Source organism: Labrus mixtus, chromosome 8 (genome assembly GCF_963584025.1).
Source record: "Labrus mixtus chromosome 8, fLabMix1.1, whole genome shotgun sequence".
Lineage (NCBI taxonomy): Eukaryota > Metazoa > Chordata > Actinopteri > Labriformes > Labridae > Labrus > Labrus mixtus.
In genome coordinates, this window is record NC_083619.1 from 1,897,501 (window position 1) to 1,918,691 (window position 21,191).

The 21,191-nt window shown below is 44.2% G+C and overlaps 2 protein-coding genes across 2 annotated transcripts in view; one reads left to right on the plus strand and one right to left on the minus strand.

Annotated features, from left to right (window-relative positions):
* The window catches only part of LOC132978590 (neuropilin and tolloid-like protein 1), a 609,128-nt gene that overhangs the window by 294,497 nt on the left and 293,440 nt on the right, over positions 1 to 21,191 (plus strand). The window lies entirely within an intron of this gene.
* Positions 1 to 21,191, minus strand: part of LOC132978586 (cadherin-18-like) — a 102,583-nt gene that overhangs the window by 42,543 nt on the left and 38,849 nt on the right. Inside the window, exons 3-4 of the mRNA XM_061043803.1 lie at positions 10,901 to 11,195; positions 1,891 to 2,010 (exon numbers count right to left, since the gene is read on the minus strand). Coding sequence (XP_060899786.1) covers positions 1,891 to 2,010; positions 10,901 to 11,195 — 415 coding nt within the window. The remainder of the gene's footprint in view (positions 1 to 1,890; positions 2,011 to 10,900; positions 11,196 to 21,191) is intronic.

The window sequence follows — 21,191 nt, forward strand, 5'->3', positions numbered from 1 at the left end:
AACGCCCCCCTGAAGAGGGAAACCCGACTCTGAAACATGCAGGAACTTCAGTAGCCCGAGCTAAAATCCAACATGGCTGCTACGTGCATCTCTTACATTGTAACAGTAATGATCATTACCACCATAGTCGTGTTTCTCTGTAATTAAATCCATCACACCGATAGTATTTCTGTCAACTTACTCTGCAAACTATCTCATAGTCTGGTGTTAGCTAACAACAAAAAGCTACTCCTGGTCCATGTTGCTGGTTCCACTTGTTGCCAACTCGTAACTGGAACATGAGCTGTGACGTCATTCCCAGCTGGGACATCCTGAGTTCAGAGGTACATGGAACACAGCATAAACCCAGAACATGTTGTTGTTCTGCTCCGGAACAGGACGCGAGCTGAACAACACGCTCCTACTTGTACTTTTTACTAACCAACACTGGTTTATCTAAGCGTTAATGACATCATCACAGTACACCGCTGTGCGCTGAGTGTGGTCATCAGGCGGACGCTGCTGTCTTATTTATCACCTTCAGTTACTGCAGAGCGAGTAAATATAATCGAGCTGCTCACACCTCAATTTAAAGAAGACGATGTCAAACTGAAGATAACCACATTCACTCTGATGCTGTCTCAATGTGAGACTCTTTGTTTGCAGGAAAACACACACACACACACACACACACACACAACCAGTCTCACACACACACACACTCACACACACACACACGCACACACACACACACACAACCAGTCTCACACACACACACACACACACACACACACACACACACACACACACACACACAACCAGTCTCACACACACACACACACACACACACACACACACACACACACACAACCAGTCTCACACAAAGAGAAGAGGACAAAGAAAAGAAAAAAGGAAAAGAGCTCCTCTCATACAAAGCCTCTTCTCTGGATTCAGTCCGCTCTGACATCAGCAGCAGCCGTTATTTCAGCACAACGCTTGCTGTTTACTGATGCTGAGTGTGAAGACATCCCAATTAAAACTCCTAGTGTGTCCTGTGGGACTGCAAAGCTAAGATTTACATACGAGCTGAGGAGAGGGGGATCACGATGTCTGCATGAAGTGTTCATCAGAAAATAAAAACTGATACGAACGCTGCAGGATGTCGAGAAGAGTGGACGCCTCAGTCCATGATGCATGAGTTCAAATCAGAACAGAAATATATCAGAATGTTATCAATAACCATGAAATACTCTGCAACCAATTAGAAAAAGGGGGCAATGTGCAAAGAGAGCTTTTGGTCTGATGGACTTTAGCAGATTTGCCAAATCTATATCACAGACAACAAAAGTGATTTCCTTGGTCTCTGTCAAATCCTGAATCATCTTTGTCTAAGACCACCACAGGACCAACAGCAATAAAAACCTGTGAGTTGTGAGAACTTTATTGAACTAAGCAGGAACATGTTGAATGTAAAGGTGGAAGTGATGTCGTGGTCACCTGCTGAGTCACCGTTTGAAGATTATTTTAAATGAAGCAGTTTTAGTTTAATATAGGGATACATTTTGAATCACTCCAAAGTATTCATGGTGATTAAAAAAAAAAACACATCCTGGATAAAAGAAAATCTCTGAGCAAAACAAAGTGACGACCTGCACCACCAGAAACACTGCATGTTGTGAAGAGTCCTCTCCACTCGGCTGTGACATACACCTCTCTAATGTTAACTCTCCATCTGCATCCATTAACACTTTAAGTTCATCTATTACCCCTCTCCTCCATGTTCAGAACCTCCAGTCAGAAACCAGAGATCTTATTGGCTGTCTCCAGCTCTGCTCGTGTTGGCTGGCCTCTGGTTTCCTCTCTGTTTAACTCTCACCTGTCCTCCTTTAAAGAGGACGCAGCAGCTGTTACCTGTCTTTGGGTCCACAGAGAAGTACGGCTGTCCCTCCACCATGCTGTAAACCACCTTCGCACTGTTCCCGTAGGTCGGGTCATCTGCGTCTGAGGCCATCACCTGGAAAACGGATTTTCCTGCAAAGAAGAGGGGGGGGGGGGGGGGGCACGTAATCAGTGATCAGATTATGGGACATAAAAATCATATGAATCGACCCCTAGAGAAAACATATACTGTATATATCCCAGGGTGCTCTCACATGGAACTCATCATATTTATCTGTTCATCAAAGGGTTAGGGTTTAAGTCATGATAGGGCTTTTTTACGATGTGCTGCCATCACCCCAGATCCTCAAACCTCAGGTAGACAGGGACCCATCGTACCTGGAATTGAAAGTAAAAGACGACAGGTGAGTTCAGAATGAAAAGAGTGTAGCCGTCCAGATCGTCAGGAGGGACAGAAATGCAAAGGAGGAAGATCTTTTCTGCAGACACCAGTCAGGTCTTTAAAGAGCGCTAATGATCCAGAGATGCAGGTAGACTTCCTGTTAGTTAGCACTAACCTGAGGCCTGACGCAGTGTGAAGGTCTGCGAGTCAGCGGATGTTTATTTTAGAGAGCTGACGGTTCCCTGCGAGGAATCTGCAGAGGAAGCATGTCAACGGAAAAAGCTGAGATATGCAGGTTTAGGGGCCGGAGCTGAACAGCGAGGATAGAAAGTTTAGGTTGGTCCAGGAGAAGTGGGATGTAGACAGCTGTTTTATTACTGGGAGTGCTGGGAGCAGAGTTTGTGAAAGACAGTAAAGGAGATGTCAGATGAAGCCGCTCAGTGGATCTGGAGGAGGATGAGTAGCGCCAGCTGGGGGAACAAAATAATGTTCAGAGAAAACCATTCATCTCCTCTGTGATGAAAGTGAGGGAGTAGGGGGGGAGAGGGACAGCCTGATCCAGCGGGGGGTGAGTGCCAGACCCAATCAGGACATGTCAAGGCAAACAGCATTTTGTTCATCTCATCCGATTTATAGCCTGAATAAGATCTACTGAATTCTTTTAAATTCTCTGGTCCTGATCATTTCTTTACTCATCTTAAGAACCAAAACACGGAGCGCTGGTAGCCTAGTGGTTAGTGCGCGCCCCATGTATGGAGTCTGTGACTCATTTCCCACATGTCAATACTCTCTCTCTCACTCTCTGATTTCCAGCTCTATCCACTGTCCTATCTCAAAAATACAAAAATAAATCTTTAAAAAGAACCAAAACACAAGCACGAGGGTCGATGCACCGGCCTCCTACAGCAACAAAGAAACGATGAAAATGATCCGTGTTGTTCAATGAGAACTTGTTGCTCCTTCTCTCTGTGAGTGGGGAACAAAGAGCTGCAGTAAAACAGAGCGTGTTGTCAGCAGAGCATCGGTCCACAGCCACAGCCCATTAGCCCGAACGTGTAGCAGCGGACAGGAGAGGCCGGAGCTTTAATCCATCTCATTCATCACGTCTGAACCGCTCCGTGTTTGCTTTCCCTGCAGAGACATCGTTTACAGTCTTCTGTTTAATCATAACAATAGTTCATAAGTTCGATGTAATTCTCTGTTTGTTGTGTTTTTGTCTTTGGGGGAGCAGAATGATGAAAGATGATGTATCTTTAACATTGTAGCTATCGTTTGTGTCCCGACCTCAGCTGCTATCTAAGCAGGAAGTGTGTCTTTATACTCACACAGAAAAAGTAATTCACTGTAAAGTTAGCGCATGTTAGCCGCTAATATCAGCTGTCGTGGAAGGGGGCGTATCCCACCTCATACAGCGTGTAGACGACACAACGTAGATTTTGTATAAATTGAATGTTGTTTGATTCAGATTTTGTATAAATTGAATGTTATTTGATTCACACGTATGACTTCTTTTTGCCAGTAGGCACTATGATTTTAGACGTCGTCAGACTCTTAACATCTCTGATTCAATACCTGTAGAAACATCTGCATTATTGCCACACCGTGTTCTGGGATTTTGACCATGATGAACCCTGACATTGGTCTTTAACAGAGCAGTCGACTGAGGTCGCTATCATGATGTCCGGTGGGCTCGGTGTGATTCAGGGGTGAAGTTGTAACAGTTTTGTATTTTTTCATTTGCTTTCAAACTGCACTTTGTCAAACACACCAAAGCCTAATACTGTCATGATTTGGTCTTTTTAGTTTTGTATTTCACAGTTTAGGTGTATTTATCTTCCCTGGTGTTTCCTAGTTTGGTCTTCAGTGTTTCCTGTGTTATTTTGTAATTTCATATCCTTGTGTCCCTCTATGTTCTAGTGTGTCTTCAGTGTTTCATGTATATATTTTGTAGTTGTCCTCAGTGTTTCTTGTCCTGCCTCTGTGTGTTTCCCTCCAGTGTTGATTGCCCTCATTGTCTTCACCTGTGTCATTAGTCTCACCTGTGTCTGATTACCCCTGTGTCTATTTAATCTCTGTGTTTCTTCCCCTCTGTGGTAGATCAGTGATTGTCGTATGTTGTGTCCTATGCCAGACCTCTGCTTACCTGTGTTTCAAGTATTTTTCCTGTGCTTTTTGACTTCTAGTTTTTGGCTTTTGAAGTAAGTTTTAGTTTTGCCTTTGGCCTTTTTGTTTATCAAATATATTTAGTCAATTCTGCATGTGGGTCCAGTTCCTTGTTTTTTCCCTGAACGTGACAAATGCCCTATGACCTGAAAGTAAGACAGTGAAACAATGGCATCCTGTAGCACGGCGCAGTGTGTCAGTATATAGATCTATTAAATGATGAAGTCATGAGTTGGCTGTGTCAGCTGCCGGAGCGATGTGTACCCACGCTAAGCAGAGGCATGCGGGGAAACCTGCAAGGAGGACTGAAGGCTGGTGTTGTTAGCAATGCTAACGGTAGCCACGCTCGTCACACCTATTGACAACGTTGACAGACGGCCAAATTCAACCCACAATGCACTGCTTTTTGGTTTACATCCCTTGTTTGGTCCGGCACGCGTTCTCACCTACGGTGAACCGAACTCCAGTGCGCTTGGAGGAGACAGAGACTCCCACTTTGAAGCGGACCACAGTTTGGTTCTTTAGTCTGCACCAGAGTTCATTTGAGAGTTCACACCAAACCAAACAAACTATCCATCAACACGAGTTCATTTAAAAACAGACCTAACGGCTGAATGCACCCTAAGGCACTTATCATTCAAAGGTTTATTTTGGGGCTTTTTATGTCTTTTAATTAGAGACAGTACAGAAGACAGAGTCAGAGAGAGGGAGCCCACTTAACACTAGGTCACTGGCGCACCTTTTGTAAACACAAAGATAATGCTATTATATGAAAATATATACAAAGATAATAATACAACAATGTAACCAACATCATTACTTTATTCCAGATGCATCAGACACCTTTATAATATAACTATGAGAAGAATCAGGGAACTGCTGGTCTCGTATTTCACAGGTTGTTCTAACCTCAGATTATCTTTACCACATAAAGACTGGTGCAGAGCTTATAATGTCAAAGGTTTAGACTGAGAAGGAGCTTCCTTTAATGTCTCGAAAACACTCAGAGCAGTGATCTGACCGTCGACACACTGTTTGCATTTCTTAAATGTCTGCTGCTGACGTTGATCCTACAAATACTTTGACACTTCAGGTCAGAGTAGCAGAGGAGGGTGAAATCACAAGACATCCCACTGAGAACTGCAACAAAAATCACAATATCAACAAACAACAACAACATTTACCTGAATCAAAAATTTATAATCAGCTCTCCATCCCCACCCACAGAGCACAAAGCTTCTTCCACAGCCCACACATGATTAAAGTCGTGCACATTGTTCAACCTTTAGTCTGGCCTTCAAACGTCCCTCCAGAACCAGCACCGGTTCCACACAGCCAGTACCCTGAGTATGTACAGTCTTGCAGAATACTTTGGCCCAAAAACAAACAATACAAAAGAGAAATCCTCCCGGAGAGCTTCAAACAAGCTTTTCAAAAGGACAAACAAGAGTGAGAGCCTCGGACACTCAACAAACAGATGTGACAAGGTTTCAGTTAGTGAACAAAACAAACACTCCTCTCCCACCCCTGGATCAATGTGAACCCCATGCACAACTCTCCACTGGAGATCTGCTGTTCTCTTCTCAACAGGCAGCTTGTATAGGGACTGCCAGCTGCCTTTTCGGGGAAACATCTGGGCCAAAAAACTTGATCCATCTCGACTCTCTCAACAACGAAGATGTAGGACCTTACCACAGGACTGATAGAGTGCCCTTTTTCCCCGCATCCTGGAACTTTTCCAGAAGAGGAGTACTAAAGGACAGCTGCCCACCTCCTCTTTCCTGCCACTCCCCGACATCTGAGGTAACAGACAAAGATGGGAAGCTGTATTCACCCTCTTCACTCCACTGCTCACACAGATTCTCAATGTTTAGAAATGTTCCAAGTTGTTCTGCAAGTGCAGCAAAGACTTCCTCTACCACTCTTTTATGCACCCGGCTGGAGGTGATATTGGTCCTTTCTTTGAGGGCGTCCAGGGTCAGTCTTACCAGGTGACCCAGTTTTGTGCAGCCTGCCTCTCTGAAACTGGCCCGGAGACTGGCTGACTGCAAAGTTGGAGTCCTAATGAAATCATTAAAAAATAACTCAAAGATCCACATTCCCGGACTCTCAGTTTTGTTTCTTTTGAATGTGTACATTTTCCATGCCTGCATTACAGACATATAAAAGGATGTTAAACCAGTGAGATCCACCTCCTCAAGCTTTAACAGAAAGAGCTGCTTAGTGTACCCCAGCCGTCCAGCTCTCCTCAGCAGCAGTCGAGCGATGTCCATCCAGCTGGGACCACAAGTGAAAAGGAGTCTCTGTGCAGTCTGGAGTCTGAATGAGGCAATTTTTGACTGCATGTCTATAAGTCCATGTCCCCCTTCAGCCACCGCCAGGAAGAGGACTGCCGCCTGGACCCAGTGTTTGCCTGACCAGATAAAATCCAGGATGGCCCTTTGAATGTCCTCCATCAGCCCTCTTGGAGGAGTCAGAGCCACAAGTCTGTGCCAGAGAGTCGAGGCAACCAAGTTATTGACCACTGGTTGGGCACTGCCTGGTCCCTCCACTCTCCCAACAATAAGGCACTACTTTTTTCTCAGTTCACCCGTGCAGCTGTTGCCCTTTCATACAGGGACAGGGTGTCCTGCAGACACCGAACGTCCCCCTGATTGGAGATGAAGATGTTTACATCATCAGCATAGGCAGAAACGGTAGGGGGATGTTCGATGCTACAGGACACGAGCAAAGAAAGCCCGCTGAGCCCCTCAACCTGCACAGCAAGGGCTCAATAGCCAAGCTATACAGCTGGCCGGAGATGGGACAACCTTGTCTGATCCCTCGCCGTACAGGGATTGGCCGACTCAACCCCGCCCCCATCTTCACCAAACACTGTGCATCCTGATACAACAAACCAACTAATGACACAAAACCATCACCAAAACCAAAAGACCTCAGTGCAGAAAACAAATAAGAGTGATCAACCCTGTCAAACGCCTTCTCTTGATCCAGTGACACAATGCCAACATTTATATTATAGATTTTACACACATCAATGACATCTCTGATAAGAAAAACATTATCCATGATTGTCCGGTCTGGAACACAATAACTCTGGTCTTTATGGACCACACTTCCCAGAACGTCCTTTAGTCTATTTGATAAAGCTCTGGAGAAGATCTTGTAGTCCGCACAGAGCAAAGCAACCGGCCTCCAGTTTTTTAACAATGCCAGGTCACCTTTCCTGGGGGAGCAAGGAAAGAACTGCTCTCTTACAGGAACCAGGAAGGGACCCGGTCCTGCAACACTCCATGAAAACACTATGCAGGTCAGACCCAAGAATACTCCAGAACCTCTTAAAAAAGTCTGTGGACAACCCATCTATTCCAGGTGCTCTTCCTGTTGCCATCTGAGTGACAGCAGCAGTGAGCTCCTCCAGAAGAGACCTCCACACTGAGCCGAGGGAGACCCTCCAGGAGCTGCGACACTCCTGGCTGCAACTCTCTGCTCCAAACACATCTTCATAGAACTGCATGGCATGACTGCTCATTTCCTTTGGATCAGTTGTAATACGACCTCCTGGCAGTTTAAGACATGTCAGCAGCTTCTTTTGTGTCACCGATCTCTCTAGATTAAAAAAGAAAGACGTTGAGGCATCCATGTCTTTCAGTTGAAGGAAACGACACCGCACAAGAGCTCCCTTCACCCTCTCCTGTAGGAAAGAGCTCAACTCCATGCATTTCTCCTTCAGCAGGGTACCAGTGGTGGGATCCACACTCCCATTTAACCCCTGTTTTAAATCTAGCAGACGAGTGTGACGTATACTGCTGACAAAAAACACAAATCTGAGCTTTACCAACCTCCCACCACAGCTACCCTTTCAGCTCCATTATTTGGAGCATAAATATTAGTGAAACAGAAAACAGTGTCCTCTATTTTTTTCTATTCTTTACATTTGCAGATGCTCTAAACAAAATGGCTACCCCTGCACTAAAGTTGGTGCCATGGCTAAGGTAGTTAGAGCCCTCCCACCATGAACCCCAATCTGTCTCATCTGATGGTGTGGTATGAGTCTCTTGTAAAAACAAGATATCAATGTTTTTCTGAGTTGAGATCTTGGAGATAAGGCCTCTTTTCTGTCTGTCTCTCCCACCATTAATGTTAAGAGATCCTATCTTAAGACTCCTCAGAAAGATCAGAGAGAAAAAACAGACACGTATAGGGAAACACCTTGTGATGCATGATCATTTCTTTGTCTTCTTCACACTTTTACCTCCAGTTTTCCTCAGTGTGGTGATGTGTTTTTTTTAGACAGAAATGTTTTTTCTCATCCAGGAGGTCAAAACCAACCTGTCTTTTCAGTATGCTGACTGACTTTATGAACTTCTCAGTGTCACTGAGAGAGGAGAGGAGAGGAGAGGAGGGGAGGGAAGGGGAGGAGAGGAGAGGGGAAGGACTCTGCTAGCATCATCAGCCTGTTGTTATCCAACTGTTACCATGACGACTACAGGCCATGGCTATGCTGGAGAGGCTCATTGGTGACATGCCAGTTGAGATAAGTTTGTAAGGTTCAAAACTTATGAAGCTAACTTAAAGATTTATTGATTTATTCATATCAAACCTGAGACATAACTCGGGTTAGACGACTTCCTGCAGCCGCTAAACATGAGACAACGAAGACACCGCTAACGATACAGGCTAACGTTACGTCTCAATCTGTTCTGAATAATATCGGCAGGGATGTACTCTCTGCTGTCGGATTGTTCCCGTTAGCCGTGAGACAGATCATAATACCTGCGTGCTGGGCGATGGTGTACCCAGTTTGAGTGATGCAAACATTGCAGATGTTGATGGAGATGAATCAGCAGGATTCCCAGAGGGAGACGTGTGAAAAGAGAGAGAGAGGAAACTTCTGTGGTTGTTTGCCGAGTTGTTTTATTTATGTATTCTGCGCTCTCTCCTCCGGGCCGAGCTTCTCAGCAGGTGTCTGTCTCGATTATTTCACAGTGACTTTACATAATCCTCTTCAGAAGAAGGATCACTGCACACGTGGAGTTGTCTCTGGGTTGCATGTGCTTCATTGATGATTATATTCATCACAGTGAGCCTCAGCCAACATCATCACCTGTCAGATATATCGTCTCATTCTCTGGACAGAACTTAAGATATCTACACAGTGACACTGGGACACTCTTCGTAAGAACAACCTGGAGATATAAAAACTCATGCACCATCTTTAAAACTTTAGAAGAAGTACGTTTGATTGCAGCCTCAGATCCTAATGGCATTTTCTTTATAACCAAGAGTTCTACAATTCTACAATTCACTTAGCAGACTCTTTTATCCAAAGTGACGTACATCAGAGAGTAAGTACAACACAAGCAAGGATCTAGAAAAAAGGGAACAATGTCAGTAAGAGCAAACGATCAGCTTTGAGTCTGATTGGACACACAGGTGCTGACAGGAAGTGACCAGAGGCACAGCACAACATTGAGGGCAGTTCTTGAGAGCTCTAATCAGTATAGAAACCATCTTATAAGTCGTCGTTATCAAACAAAAACCATCGTCATTACCATCATCATCATCAATAATATGGAGACCATCATCATTAAGTTAGTAGGTATTCATAAAGAGCTGGGTCTTTAGCTTTTTCTTAAAGGTGCAGAGGGACTCTGCAGATCGAATGGAGTTTGGAAGTTCATTCCACCACCGGGCGGCAACAGAGGAGAAGAGTCTAGTCAGAGACTTAGGACCCTGTTGTGAAGGTTGGATCAGACACCTTTTATTGGCAGAGCGTAGTGGGCGGGAGGGAGTGTAGACCTGGATCAGAGAGTTAAAGTAAGGAGGAGACATTTCTGTCGCTGTTTTGTAAGCGAGCAGCAGAGTTTTAAATTTGATGCGAGCAGTAACTGGGAGCCAGTGTAAGGATATGAACAGCAGAGTGACATGTGCTTTTTTAGGAAGGTTGAAGACCAGTCGTGCTGCTGCATTTTGTATCATTTGCAGAGGTTTGATAGTGCATGTAGGAAGACCTGCCAGTAGAGAGTTATGTTCATGTTTAGGAACTCGTACTGTGGTTTTATGGTTTAAAGAATGTCGGGACACAAACCGAGCGAACAGTAGAGGTGATGAAGATATCCTAAACAGTGTTCACTTTCACTGGCTTATGTTGGAAGCCACATTTTAAAGCTCGTGTTGGGAACTTTTCAGTAGTGCTGATTTTGGCGCCCCCTGTGGGTGAAGCAGAGCCTCTCTTTGCTGATTTTGCAGGACATGTTGTAGATGTGTTTTTAGAATATATTTACAACTCTTGGTTTCCCCCCTGGCAGAGTATCAAACATACAGAATATTCACAATAGACGTTACCAGCAGGACTCTTGACGTGTTCACTGTCGGGACTTTTATCAAAGTAAACTGTTGTAAATAGTGAGCTTCCTGTTTGGACTGACTTCCTGTTAGTTTGTCAGGAAAAGGTGTTAAAGGCTCGCTGCTTACCAACATCAGACATCTCAGGCACGGACGCTGAGAACGGTCCATCAGGAAACGTCGGAGCGTTGTCGTTGACATCCTGAACCTTGATGATGAACTCTGACTCCGCCTCCAGCGAGCGGTTCGTCCGCCTGTCGATGGCCCTCGCGTGTAGCACGTACTGGGACTTCCTCTCTCGGTCTAGGCTCTGGGCGGCGTGAATGTCACCCGATGTCTCGTCAATGATGAAGATGGACCCGGCCCCCTCACCGGACAGGATGTACCTCACGGAGCCATCGGCCTTGTCAGAGTTGGAGTGCAGCTGGAGATGGAAGAAGGAGAGAGAGAGTGAGTAACTGAGGGTGTGAGGGAGGGAGGGGGCGGTGAAGTGTGTAACACAGATTAATAGCCTCATGTCAGGACGAGTGGTCAGTTAATGGTGAGGAGAGGAACAGCCATCCAATCAGAAGAGGAGAAGCAGGAGTGATGGGAGACAGGAGTGTGAAGACCCTGAAACAAGTTACTGTTGCGGTAACGTGACAAAAGAGAGTGACATCACACGTTCATCAGCGTGGAGTCCAACCAGAGTGTCACTGAGACAAAGTGAAAACAAAACCCCCTGAGGATCAGTGTTTCAGTATCAGTGTGTGCTATGAGCTGCTTTGTTTCAGAATTAGAAATATTGACACTTGGGGCGCCGGATAAGCGGTTATGCCCTTTGTCCAGTGGTTAGAGTGCATTCACATCATATCACTGCTTGTGACTATCTGTAAATCTTAGTTACGAACCACATGTAGGTTTGTTTATTTTGTTTGTCAGCTCTCGTTACTTTTGAAATGTGGCCGGTATCAGACTAAACTGGTCTGACACAGAACGGTGTGAAAACCGCACTTCAAAAAGAAAGTCTCCAACACGTTACCTCTTCTGTAACCAGGACTAGAGTAGCCTGAAAATAGCAAGCAGCCATCTTTTAAAATCAGAAGCCCCTCCCACTGGGCGTTATGAATGACATAACATTTTAAACAAAACACACTTTCTCATGAATGAATGATTTTTAACCTTTTACATTCATGTGGCCTACTCATCACTGAATTGAACATTTTAATCCATATTTTATTAACACCACAGCAATGTATCTGAGGCGAAACATTGTAAACAAACATTTAATTAAACAATCAAATCACATGATTACTATTGCATGCCGCATCCGCCTTAGAATGCGGAAATGGGCCGCCTCTGTTTGGCAGATGGAAGACAAAAATAGCAGCTCTTTTTCCCAGAAAACACCGTTACTTAGCTCAGCTGTCATCACGTCTCTGTACGTTCGTATTGATTCTGCTACAGCGTAATATTGGTGTCACCATCTGTGAGCTCAACATACACACAGGGGGGATCACTTCATCCTCACATCAGGCCTCTGCAACATTCAGATTGAAGGTGAAACGGAACGGGGCTTTAGATCACCCATTCGTCTGCTTCCATGTGAGAATGAAAACATGTTTGAGGGTTCTTTAAGGATGGATCATTAACACCTGTGACTTTATAAGTCGTCCCTTCGACCACTTTGAATTTTCTCCCCGTTCAGGTGAAGGCGAACAGGTCAACATGTTTTCTTTTTGTTAGGAGTATGTCAGCTTTGTCCTGAGGATGTGAGCGTGAGCTACATTCAGTTTGAGGTATTCAGAGTTTAAACAGTCAGTAAAGCTTCTGCATAGCTCCACGCTGTTAGCTAACTCCAAAAAAAAATCCTTCAAAGGTTCAGCTCCCCGGTGACTAAAAACTTCTCTCTTTCAGTGCATGGATTTTTAATTATCTCGAGGCCTTCAGGAACATGGTGAATATGCAAACGACCTGCATGTCTCTCGCAGCGTGCTCCCAGAACACTATCGAAGAGAAGAAAGAGGAAACAGAGGCGAATCTCAACACCGACAGCAACTTGAAGGGAAACAGAAAGAGACAACATGACACAAGAAGAAAAGGGAAGGAACAGACACCCTCTGCCAGTATGAGCTTCAACCCCGCTGCGGCGCACAGACAAAGACTTCCCATCGCCTGGGCACAAAATAAAAACATTCAAACCCAAAAAGAAGAGACAGGAGGAGACAAAGAAAGAGGGAGAGGTTAAAAATACAGCGGCGTGGAAACGAGCGTGTTTCTAAACAGCAGCTGGAGAGGAAGCAGCAGCCGCTGACATATGGAGGCTGAAGCGTCTCTGCGGCACGAGGAACAAAAGAGTGAGGGAGTGAAAGATGAATCAAAGAGAGTGTGGGCGGGCAGGAAGCCACGGTTATTAATTTAAACAGGTTAATTCCCCTCTTGTGGGATTTCCAGGACACGCTGCACTAAGCTCCGTCACTAACCGCGCCGAGCGGAGACACGATAAGGCGGCTTCACTCTGATTGGATGTACTTCATCGTGTTTATGTAACATCAGATCAGCACGCTGTCAGCACGCCATGTGGACACCACCTTCAGCTCGGGTCCAGTGGCTTCTCCTCCTGACTTTTGCCCTTGAGCAGTCGGCCGTCAGACCTGGACCTGGTCCCCAGAGCAGAGTCCTGTGGCTGATCCTGAAGGGTTGAGAAGGTCAGATGAGGAGGAGGGAGGAGTGCAGTGGGGTGTTCAGTCTGATCAGATCAGGAGGCAAAAGTGAATCACCGAGGTATTTCTCAAGTGAATGTACATGTCTGTCTCTGTATTTTGTGTCACTTCTAAATGTTTCAGTATGTTATTTCCATTTCCATCTATATTAAAAAGGAAATAATCTTCAGAAAAAGTAAAGGGTATTAATGGATTTCAAGTGTCTAAAAATGTAAATTCTGGTTGGCATTTTTTCTTTTGGATTTTGAAAATTTAAAAAAATCGAGTTTTCTGTTGTATCACTGAGTCTTTAACCCCAACAAACCACAAACAGCTTGGTAAAGTCAGCGGTTCTCAACTGGTGGTACAGGACCCAGGAGTGGGTCGCGGAACGTGTGCCTGAAAAAAAATGGTGTTAAAGAAGTCTATGAATCACTTTTAAAACATGTTTGTTGTGTTCTTTGTTCTGTTTTATAACGCCTCAGGTCCAAACGTTTTCAGGGAGAAGTTGTTGGAGCGTCCTGAAGCTTCGAGCAGTCGAGAATCACAGGTTTAAGTCGGAGGTGAGCTCCTATAACATGATTTAGTTATTTCATCTAAAAAATGGATGCAGGCGAGGTATTCATATTTAAACGGTCGGCTCGAGCTTCTGCTCTCTCTCTGCACCTTAGGAGTTGGGGGACACAGAGACTGAGCACATGATGAAGTGTGGAGAGTTCAGGTGACTTAAATCTTAAAGTAGCCTCACCCACTACAGCCCTATCTCCTGTCTGCACATTGTTACTGTAAAGGAAAGCCTTCCCCACACAGAGGCCTCCTGAGGTGTAAACGCCTGAGCAGCAGCAGCAGGTACTGTATGTGACACCAGAAGAAGAGATTTGAACCTGAACGCCTCATCACCACATGGATTTAATGTTTGTGTGAAGTTAACATGTTGTCCTCACCTATAGGCAAACACTGAGACCTGCTGCACTAGCTCAGTTACAATAGGCAGAGGTTAGACCTTAAATCTCACACCTAGCTCCTCGTTGGTGTGCCGTCCTAAAATACGGTTGTCATGGTGATAGTTTTTTAAGCTGGGGTAACATAGAGAATGAGGAGCAGCAGAGGGTTTTACCTGCTGACTCTTTGTACTCAGACTTTGGTTTCCCCTGGAGCAGATACGGGGATCCATTCATCCCCTGATGATTAGAGTTCACTTCAGTTCATGCTGATAAAACTGCACACTGTGAACAAGAGAGGCTGTTCCTCTCCTCTATGTAGGACACACAAGGGGTGCAAACTTTAGCTGGCTTTGCTAATTATATCATCAATATGTGCAGGATTTTATGACTGAATGGTTGGATGGATCGTAGTTACTGCTCGTATCAAATTTAAAACTCTGCTGCTCGCTTACAAAACAGCGACAGAAATGTCTCCTCCTTACTTTAACTCTCTGATCCAGGTCTACACTCCCTCCCGCCCACTACACTCTGCCAATAAAAGGCGTCTGATCCAACCTTCACAACAGGGTCCTAAGTCTCTGACTAGACTCTTCTCCTCTGTTGCCCCCCGGTGGTGGAATGAACTTCCAAACTCCATTCGATCTGCAGAGTCCCTCTGCACCTTTAAGAAAAAGCTAAAGACCCAGCTCTTTATGAATACCTACTAACTTAATGATGATGATGATGGTGATGATGATATTTAGGATGGTTTTGATGCTGAGAAGAGCTCTCAAGAACAGCTGTCAATGTTGTGCGCTGCCTCTGGTCACTTCCTGTCAGCACCTCTGGTCACTTCCTGTCAGCATCTGTGTGTCCAATCAGATTTAAAGCTGTCTGTTTGCTCTTTCTGACGTCGTTTCCTCCTCTCTCTCTACCTCGCTTGTGTTGTTCTTAATACCCGCCCCCTTATCGAATACCACTCATTGATTGGACGCTGCAGCGGATCGGACTTCAATGAAACTTATCAACATCAGCGGAGTTTAATAACGGAGAAAAGACGCTAAACGGAGCGTCGGACATTAAAACAGATTATAAACATCTGTCAGTTTGTAAAGAGTCTGTGATGAGCTGGGATTAAAAAAGTGTTTGACATGAGGAGTAACAACGAAATATGAAGTATAAGTTCTATAAAATCAATATAATGGAGTGTAGACTCATCTCTCCCGACTTTATATTTGATTTGTTTTTGATTCACTGTCAAAGAAAAAGTCTGTTCATATGAAGTGTTAAAATCAAAAGATCATCAACGATTCCTTCATAATTATAACAGGTAGGTTATATTTTATTTTCATGATCAGCCAGACTGTTTGTTTTAATTTATTACATTGAGAATGAACGGCTGACAGCGTGGGAGTCGTCTGTCAGAAACACGTTTTACATCCATTATTATGTTAAAGAAGTTTCATATCAGACTGATCATTAATGATCTTTGTGTTCGTTCTTTCTCTATTTAGAACTTCAATAATTTCCAGTATTCCTAGGACATCATAAAATATCTTAGTTTATGAAATATAGAGTTCATTATTGGATTATCAGTCAAAACAAATACAAATAATAAATAAACAATTCAATATTAAATATTTTTGTTAGTAGAAATTGTCCTTTTGGTTTGAAGTAGACTGCAGGTTGTTCTTCATGTACAGGTGTTTGTTATCAGATTAAACACTGTTACTGTGTGTATTTGATTATAAATAACACAGTGTGTATTTGTGTGGCGATAAACAGCTGTTAAAGTCGACTGACAGCTGAATGTGATCAGCTGTCATCATCACAAATGGACGTCGCTTCACGTGATGCTACAGAGGAAAGGACGTCTCATGTCTCTTAAAACATATCTCCTCATTTCCTCTCTCCTCTGCTTCGTTTCCTCCTTTCCTCTTTTCTCTGCTTAATTTCCTCATTTCCTCTCTCCTCTGCCTTGTTTCCTCATTTCCTCTCACCTCTGCTTCGTTTCCTCATTTCCTCTCTCCTCTGCTTCATTTCCTCATCTCCTCTCTCCTCTGCCTCGTTTCCTTGCATCTCTCCATGCATCTCTGGTGGGAGGGACCAAGACACAAGTGGAGGAGGCAACTGGAGAACACTTGGATGCAATTAAGGGAACTGGGATGTACCCCTTGTTCAAACTCTCGTCCTTCAGGAGTCTCTCTGTGAGGAGGTTCCTGGTTTGAATCCCCGTCTGACAGGAGTCTCTCTGTGTGGAGGTTCCTGGTTTGAATCCCCGTCTGACAGGAGTCTCTCTGTGTGGAGGTTCCTGGTTTGAATCCCCGTCTGTCAGGAGTCTCTCTGTGTGGAGTCTGCATGTTCTCCTCGTGCATGTGTGGGTTCTCTCCGGGTACTACGGCTTCCTCCCACAGTCCAAACACACTCACTCATTGTAGACAGTCATGACTCAGAGACACACACAGGATATACTTGATGATATATTCATGTGGAACATGTTGCACTTTCTTCATTTAGAGATAAACATGTAAATGTTCATCCAAACTACAAAGAAAACCAACAGGCTCCAAAATCAGGTCTCATCATGAACAAGTATCTCTGAGTGAAGCACATGTCTGACAACCCTCTAAAATCCAGAAACACACTCCTGCTGCAGAGACAGGATGGTCCCAGCTGTGTGTGTGTGTGTGTGTGTGTGTGTGTGTGTGCGTGCGTGTGTGTGCGTGTGTGTGTGAGTATAAATAAATGGGAATATCAACCAGACATCAGCCGTCACCAGCGTGTCAGACGTCACTCTAATGTTTGGCTACAGCGCGGTTTACCAAGAAACCTGAGCACACAAGGAATCATGGAAGACAACACACACTCTGTTTGCACACACACACACACACACACACACACACACACACACACACACACACACACACACACACACACTCGCCTGGCAAGACATCAAGCACACACACAGACAAACAAACAAGCGCACACTCAAACTCGCTGCAGCTCTCCTAAATTCTTGGCAGAGATAGTATTCCCTAAACAGGGCGCGATTAGTTAACTGATCTCTTCAACACACACACACACACACACACACACACACACACACACACACACACACACACACACACACACACACACACACACACACATATGCTGAGTAGGTGTCAGTGGATGCAGAGCTGCACGGAGCCCTTCTTCTCGGCTACAGCTCTTATTTGGATATTTAGTCTCTCAGAGAGTTGTGTGTGGATGATTGAACTAACAGATTCAGATTCTCTTACAGCGTTGGTGTGTGTCCTCATTCTCCGAGGGTGTTTTTAAACCTATAGTTTGTTTGCTTTTTTTCCAATTCAGATGTTAATATGAGTCATTGTTACATTTTCCCCCTCGGGTCTTTTTGTGTTGACACTTTAATAAAGTAAATCAGACCAAAGCACACAGCATGCAGGGCTGTCCCGACGCCATTACAGCACAGCATCCTTTCTCCACTGCAGAGAACACATGCTAGTGTCCTAGTCACACTTTCCATTGTGGGACGCCTCCAAGACGCCAGGTAGCTCGTTAACCTCGTGGGTTGTCTTGGAGCAGTGAGGAGGTCAAATATCTCATCAACGTTTTGGGCAGATGAGCAAATCAGTCAAATGCTCGACTTAAATCCAGAATGTTTTAAAAGAAGCGTACTGTGGCTGTGAAGACTCAAACTGCCCACTGTGTTGTTCTAAATCTGCGCCAAATCCTTCACAGTAAAAGTCCCCACGTTTTATCTGTTGAAGTCACAGCATGAAATGTAATGTTTTCTGCAGCAGAAGATGAGGTCATCTCTGACTCTGAATCTTTATTTATAATATATTCATAAATACTCTTAAATCAAAAGACTGACTGGGATCATATGGTTTAATAAATCTGTCTGCTGCACAGTCCCCTGCTGAGTCGGCAAAATGTGTTTCTTTACTTTTCCAGGTTGAGAATTTTCATGCAATTAAAAATTAAACTTTGACACTGACAGGTTGAAAATGCACTGTGAGAAGAAGTCAGATCTCAGAAAGAGTAAAAGACCTCAGAGATTATTAGATGGCTGACATGTATAAAAGAACAACAGAAAAAAAACAGTGAACAGGTGAGTGTGGTCCATATAATGACCGCCATCACCACAAAAAGCCCCCGGTGAACACGCTCACCACCAATATTAGGTAGACTGTAAACAATGGATAACCTACAATGTGACACCTTCACAGGACGTTGGCTTCTGACAGCAGGACTCTCTAGAACGCTTGTTATTGTTTTCTTTCCTATTCAAAGATCACACGGCTCAAGACATTTTCTCTCTTATTCCAGGGATCTGGCCTGCTTCCCTGTGTTTCTCTTAAAGGGATACTTGACCCGTTGAAACATGAATCTGTATTGACATTGGGTCAGATATGTAGAAATGTGAAATACATTTTGAAGTTGGTGCCTTCTTGACCGAGAAAAGGCAGAAAGTGTCTTTTTGGCTCATGTGGATGAAAGACACCAACTCCCAGAATGCACTGCCTCCCCTTCATCCATATCAGTTTGAAGCTGAAACATACTTTTATCATACTTTCGTTCTTTCTAACTTTCTCCATAGAGCCTGTTAGCAAAGCTTCCAAGCAAGATGGCGGACGTTAAGTTTCGATTCTGGGAGTGAGGTCCCACCCACTGATCTGTGATTGGTCTGTAGCTTCAGTGGTCGAAAATATGAGGAACTAGCTTTGTAGTTTCATACCGCTAACCACAACAGCTTCAATGAGGCAAAATTATGATTTTTGCATCACTGGAAGCTCCTTTTCAGACTCAGAAATACAAAGTCCCCCACTGAGCGCTCTGTTATCATTATGAACCCTCGTCTTCCCTCTATGAGCGAGGCTTGTGAGTGTAAATGAGTTTGATAATGGCCTCATTAAAGACGAACCTTTGTCGTCTGTTTCTTGTGTTCTCTGCTTCTTAATGTCACTGCGCTGCTTCAGGTTGTTAACGACCTCACTTAGAGTTCCTGCAGCTTTTGTATCATATTCTTTTATTATTACAATCGTCTTCTGAACCCTCCGAGAGATCGTGCTGGAGGAAATGTGGAACGACCTCAGGGGAACATTTTAAATAATGCTGTGCAGAAGAGCAGAGATATGAGTGTCTTTGCTTTTTATCAGGGAGCTGCTGGTTTATTTTCATCATGAAATGAAAGCAGAAGACTCTTCAAATGTTTACGAGTCAATCAAACACAGTTAGCATCAAAACAACAACAGAGTGTTCTGATTTTCATCTCCACCATCTCCTGAGAGAATTATCCTAAAATTATAAAACATGTCCTATTTATTCACCGGACGCAATTATAATTTTAACGCCCTGTGCTCACGTTGTTCAAATAACAAATGACCTTGAGCCCGTTAGCGCCCTGGGCTGTGTTTGTGTTAAATCGAGGTGTTGTCAGACGCAAGCTGCCATGTTTCTATCTGCACCTTAGACCACAACCTGGTCTGAAGTCTGAAACCTTAGACCACATAATACGTGGTCTGAAGTCTGAAATCTGAAGTCTGAAATCTGAAGTCTGAAATCTGAAGTCTGAAGTCTGAAGACTGAAATCTGAAGTCTGAAGTCTGAAATCTGAAGTCTGAAGACTGAAGTCTGAAGTCTGAAGTCTGAAGTCTGAAATCTGAAGTCTGAAGACTGAAGTCTGAAGTCTGAAATCTGAAGTCTGAAGTCTGAAGTCTGAAATCTGAAGTCTGAAGTCTGAAGTCTGAATTCTGAAGTCTGAAATCTGAAGTCTGAATTCTGAAGTCTGAATTCTGAAGTCTGAAATCTGAAGTCTGAAGTCTGAAGACTGAAATCTGAAGTCTGAAATCTGAAGTCTGAAGACTGAAATCTGAAGTCTGAAGTCTGAAGACTGAAATCTGAAGTCTGAAATCTGAAGTCTGAAGACTGAAATCTGAAGTCTGAAGTCTGAAGACTGAAATCTGAAGTCTGAAATCTGAAGTCTGAAGACTGAAATCTGAAGTCTGAAATCTGAAGTCTGAAGACTGAAATCTGAATTCTGAAGTCTGAAATCTGAAGACTGAAGCGTGTTCCTGATGTTTAGGATGATGGGCATAAATCAGAGACTTCCACACACATACAGAACAGTTTCATATCAGTGCTACTGGAACATTCAAGATGAGATTTTTAAATCGACAGAGGGCTGACTGAACATTTCCACTTAGACTGTGTGCACACCCTGCTCCACTGGCTCAGTTTCTGGAACTTTGGCGGCAGTAGCTCTGTCTGTAGGGACTTGGGCTGGGAACTGGAGGGTCGCCAGTTCAAGTCCCGGTGCGGACCAAATCTCGAAGTTGGTCTGGTAGCTGGAGAGGTGCCAGATCACTTCCTTGGCACTGCCGAGGTGCCCTTGAGCGAGGCACCAAACCCCCTCCCCACCTCCAGCTCAGGAGCGCCCGCTGTGGGCAGCTCCGTCACGCTGACATCTCTCCATTAGTGCATGTCCATAGGATCCTGTTTGTGCATGTGTGTATATTCAACCCAGTCTCATGTCAAAATGTGTAATACCTACGTTGGTCCACAGCGCAAAACGTAGCAGTTTCACAATAAGGGCTCTAAAATTGTGACATGTCTACGTTTCCTTTTGTCTATTCTTTTGTATAGGCATACCTCAGGTCACGTGACTGCCCAGTTTTCCCCTGGCGACAAAAAAAAACATGGCGGACATCCCTTCTATTTTCGGCAGAAAATGCAATATTTTAAGATAGTTTGAGGCTTAAGTGTCGTTTTGATAATCTTTCTGGCGACAAATGTACATTGTATCTTCAT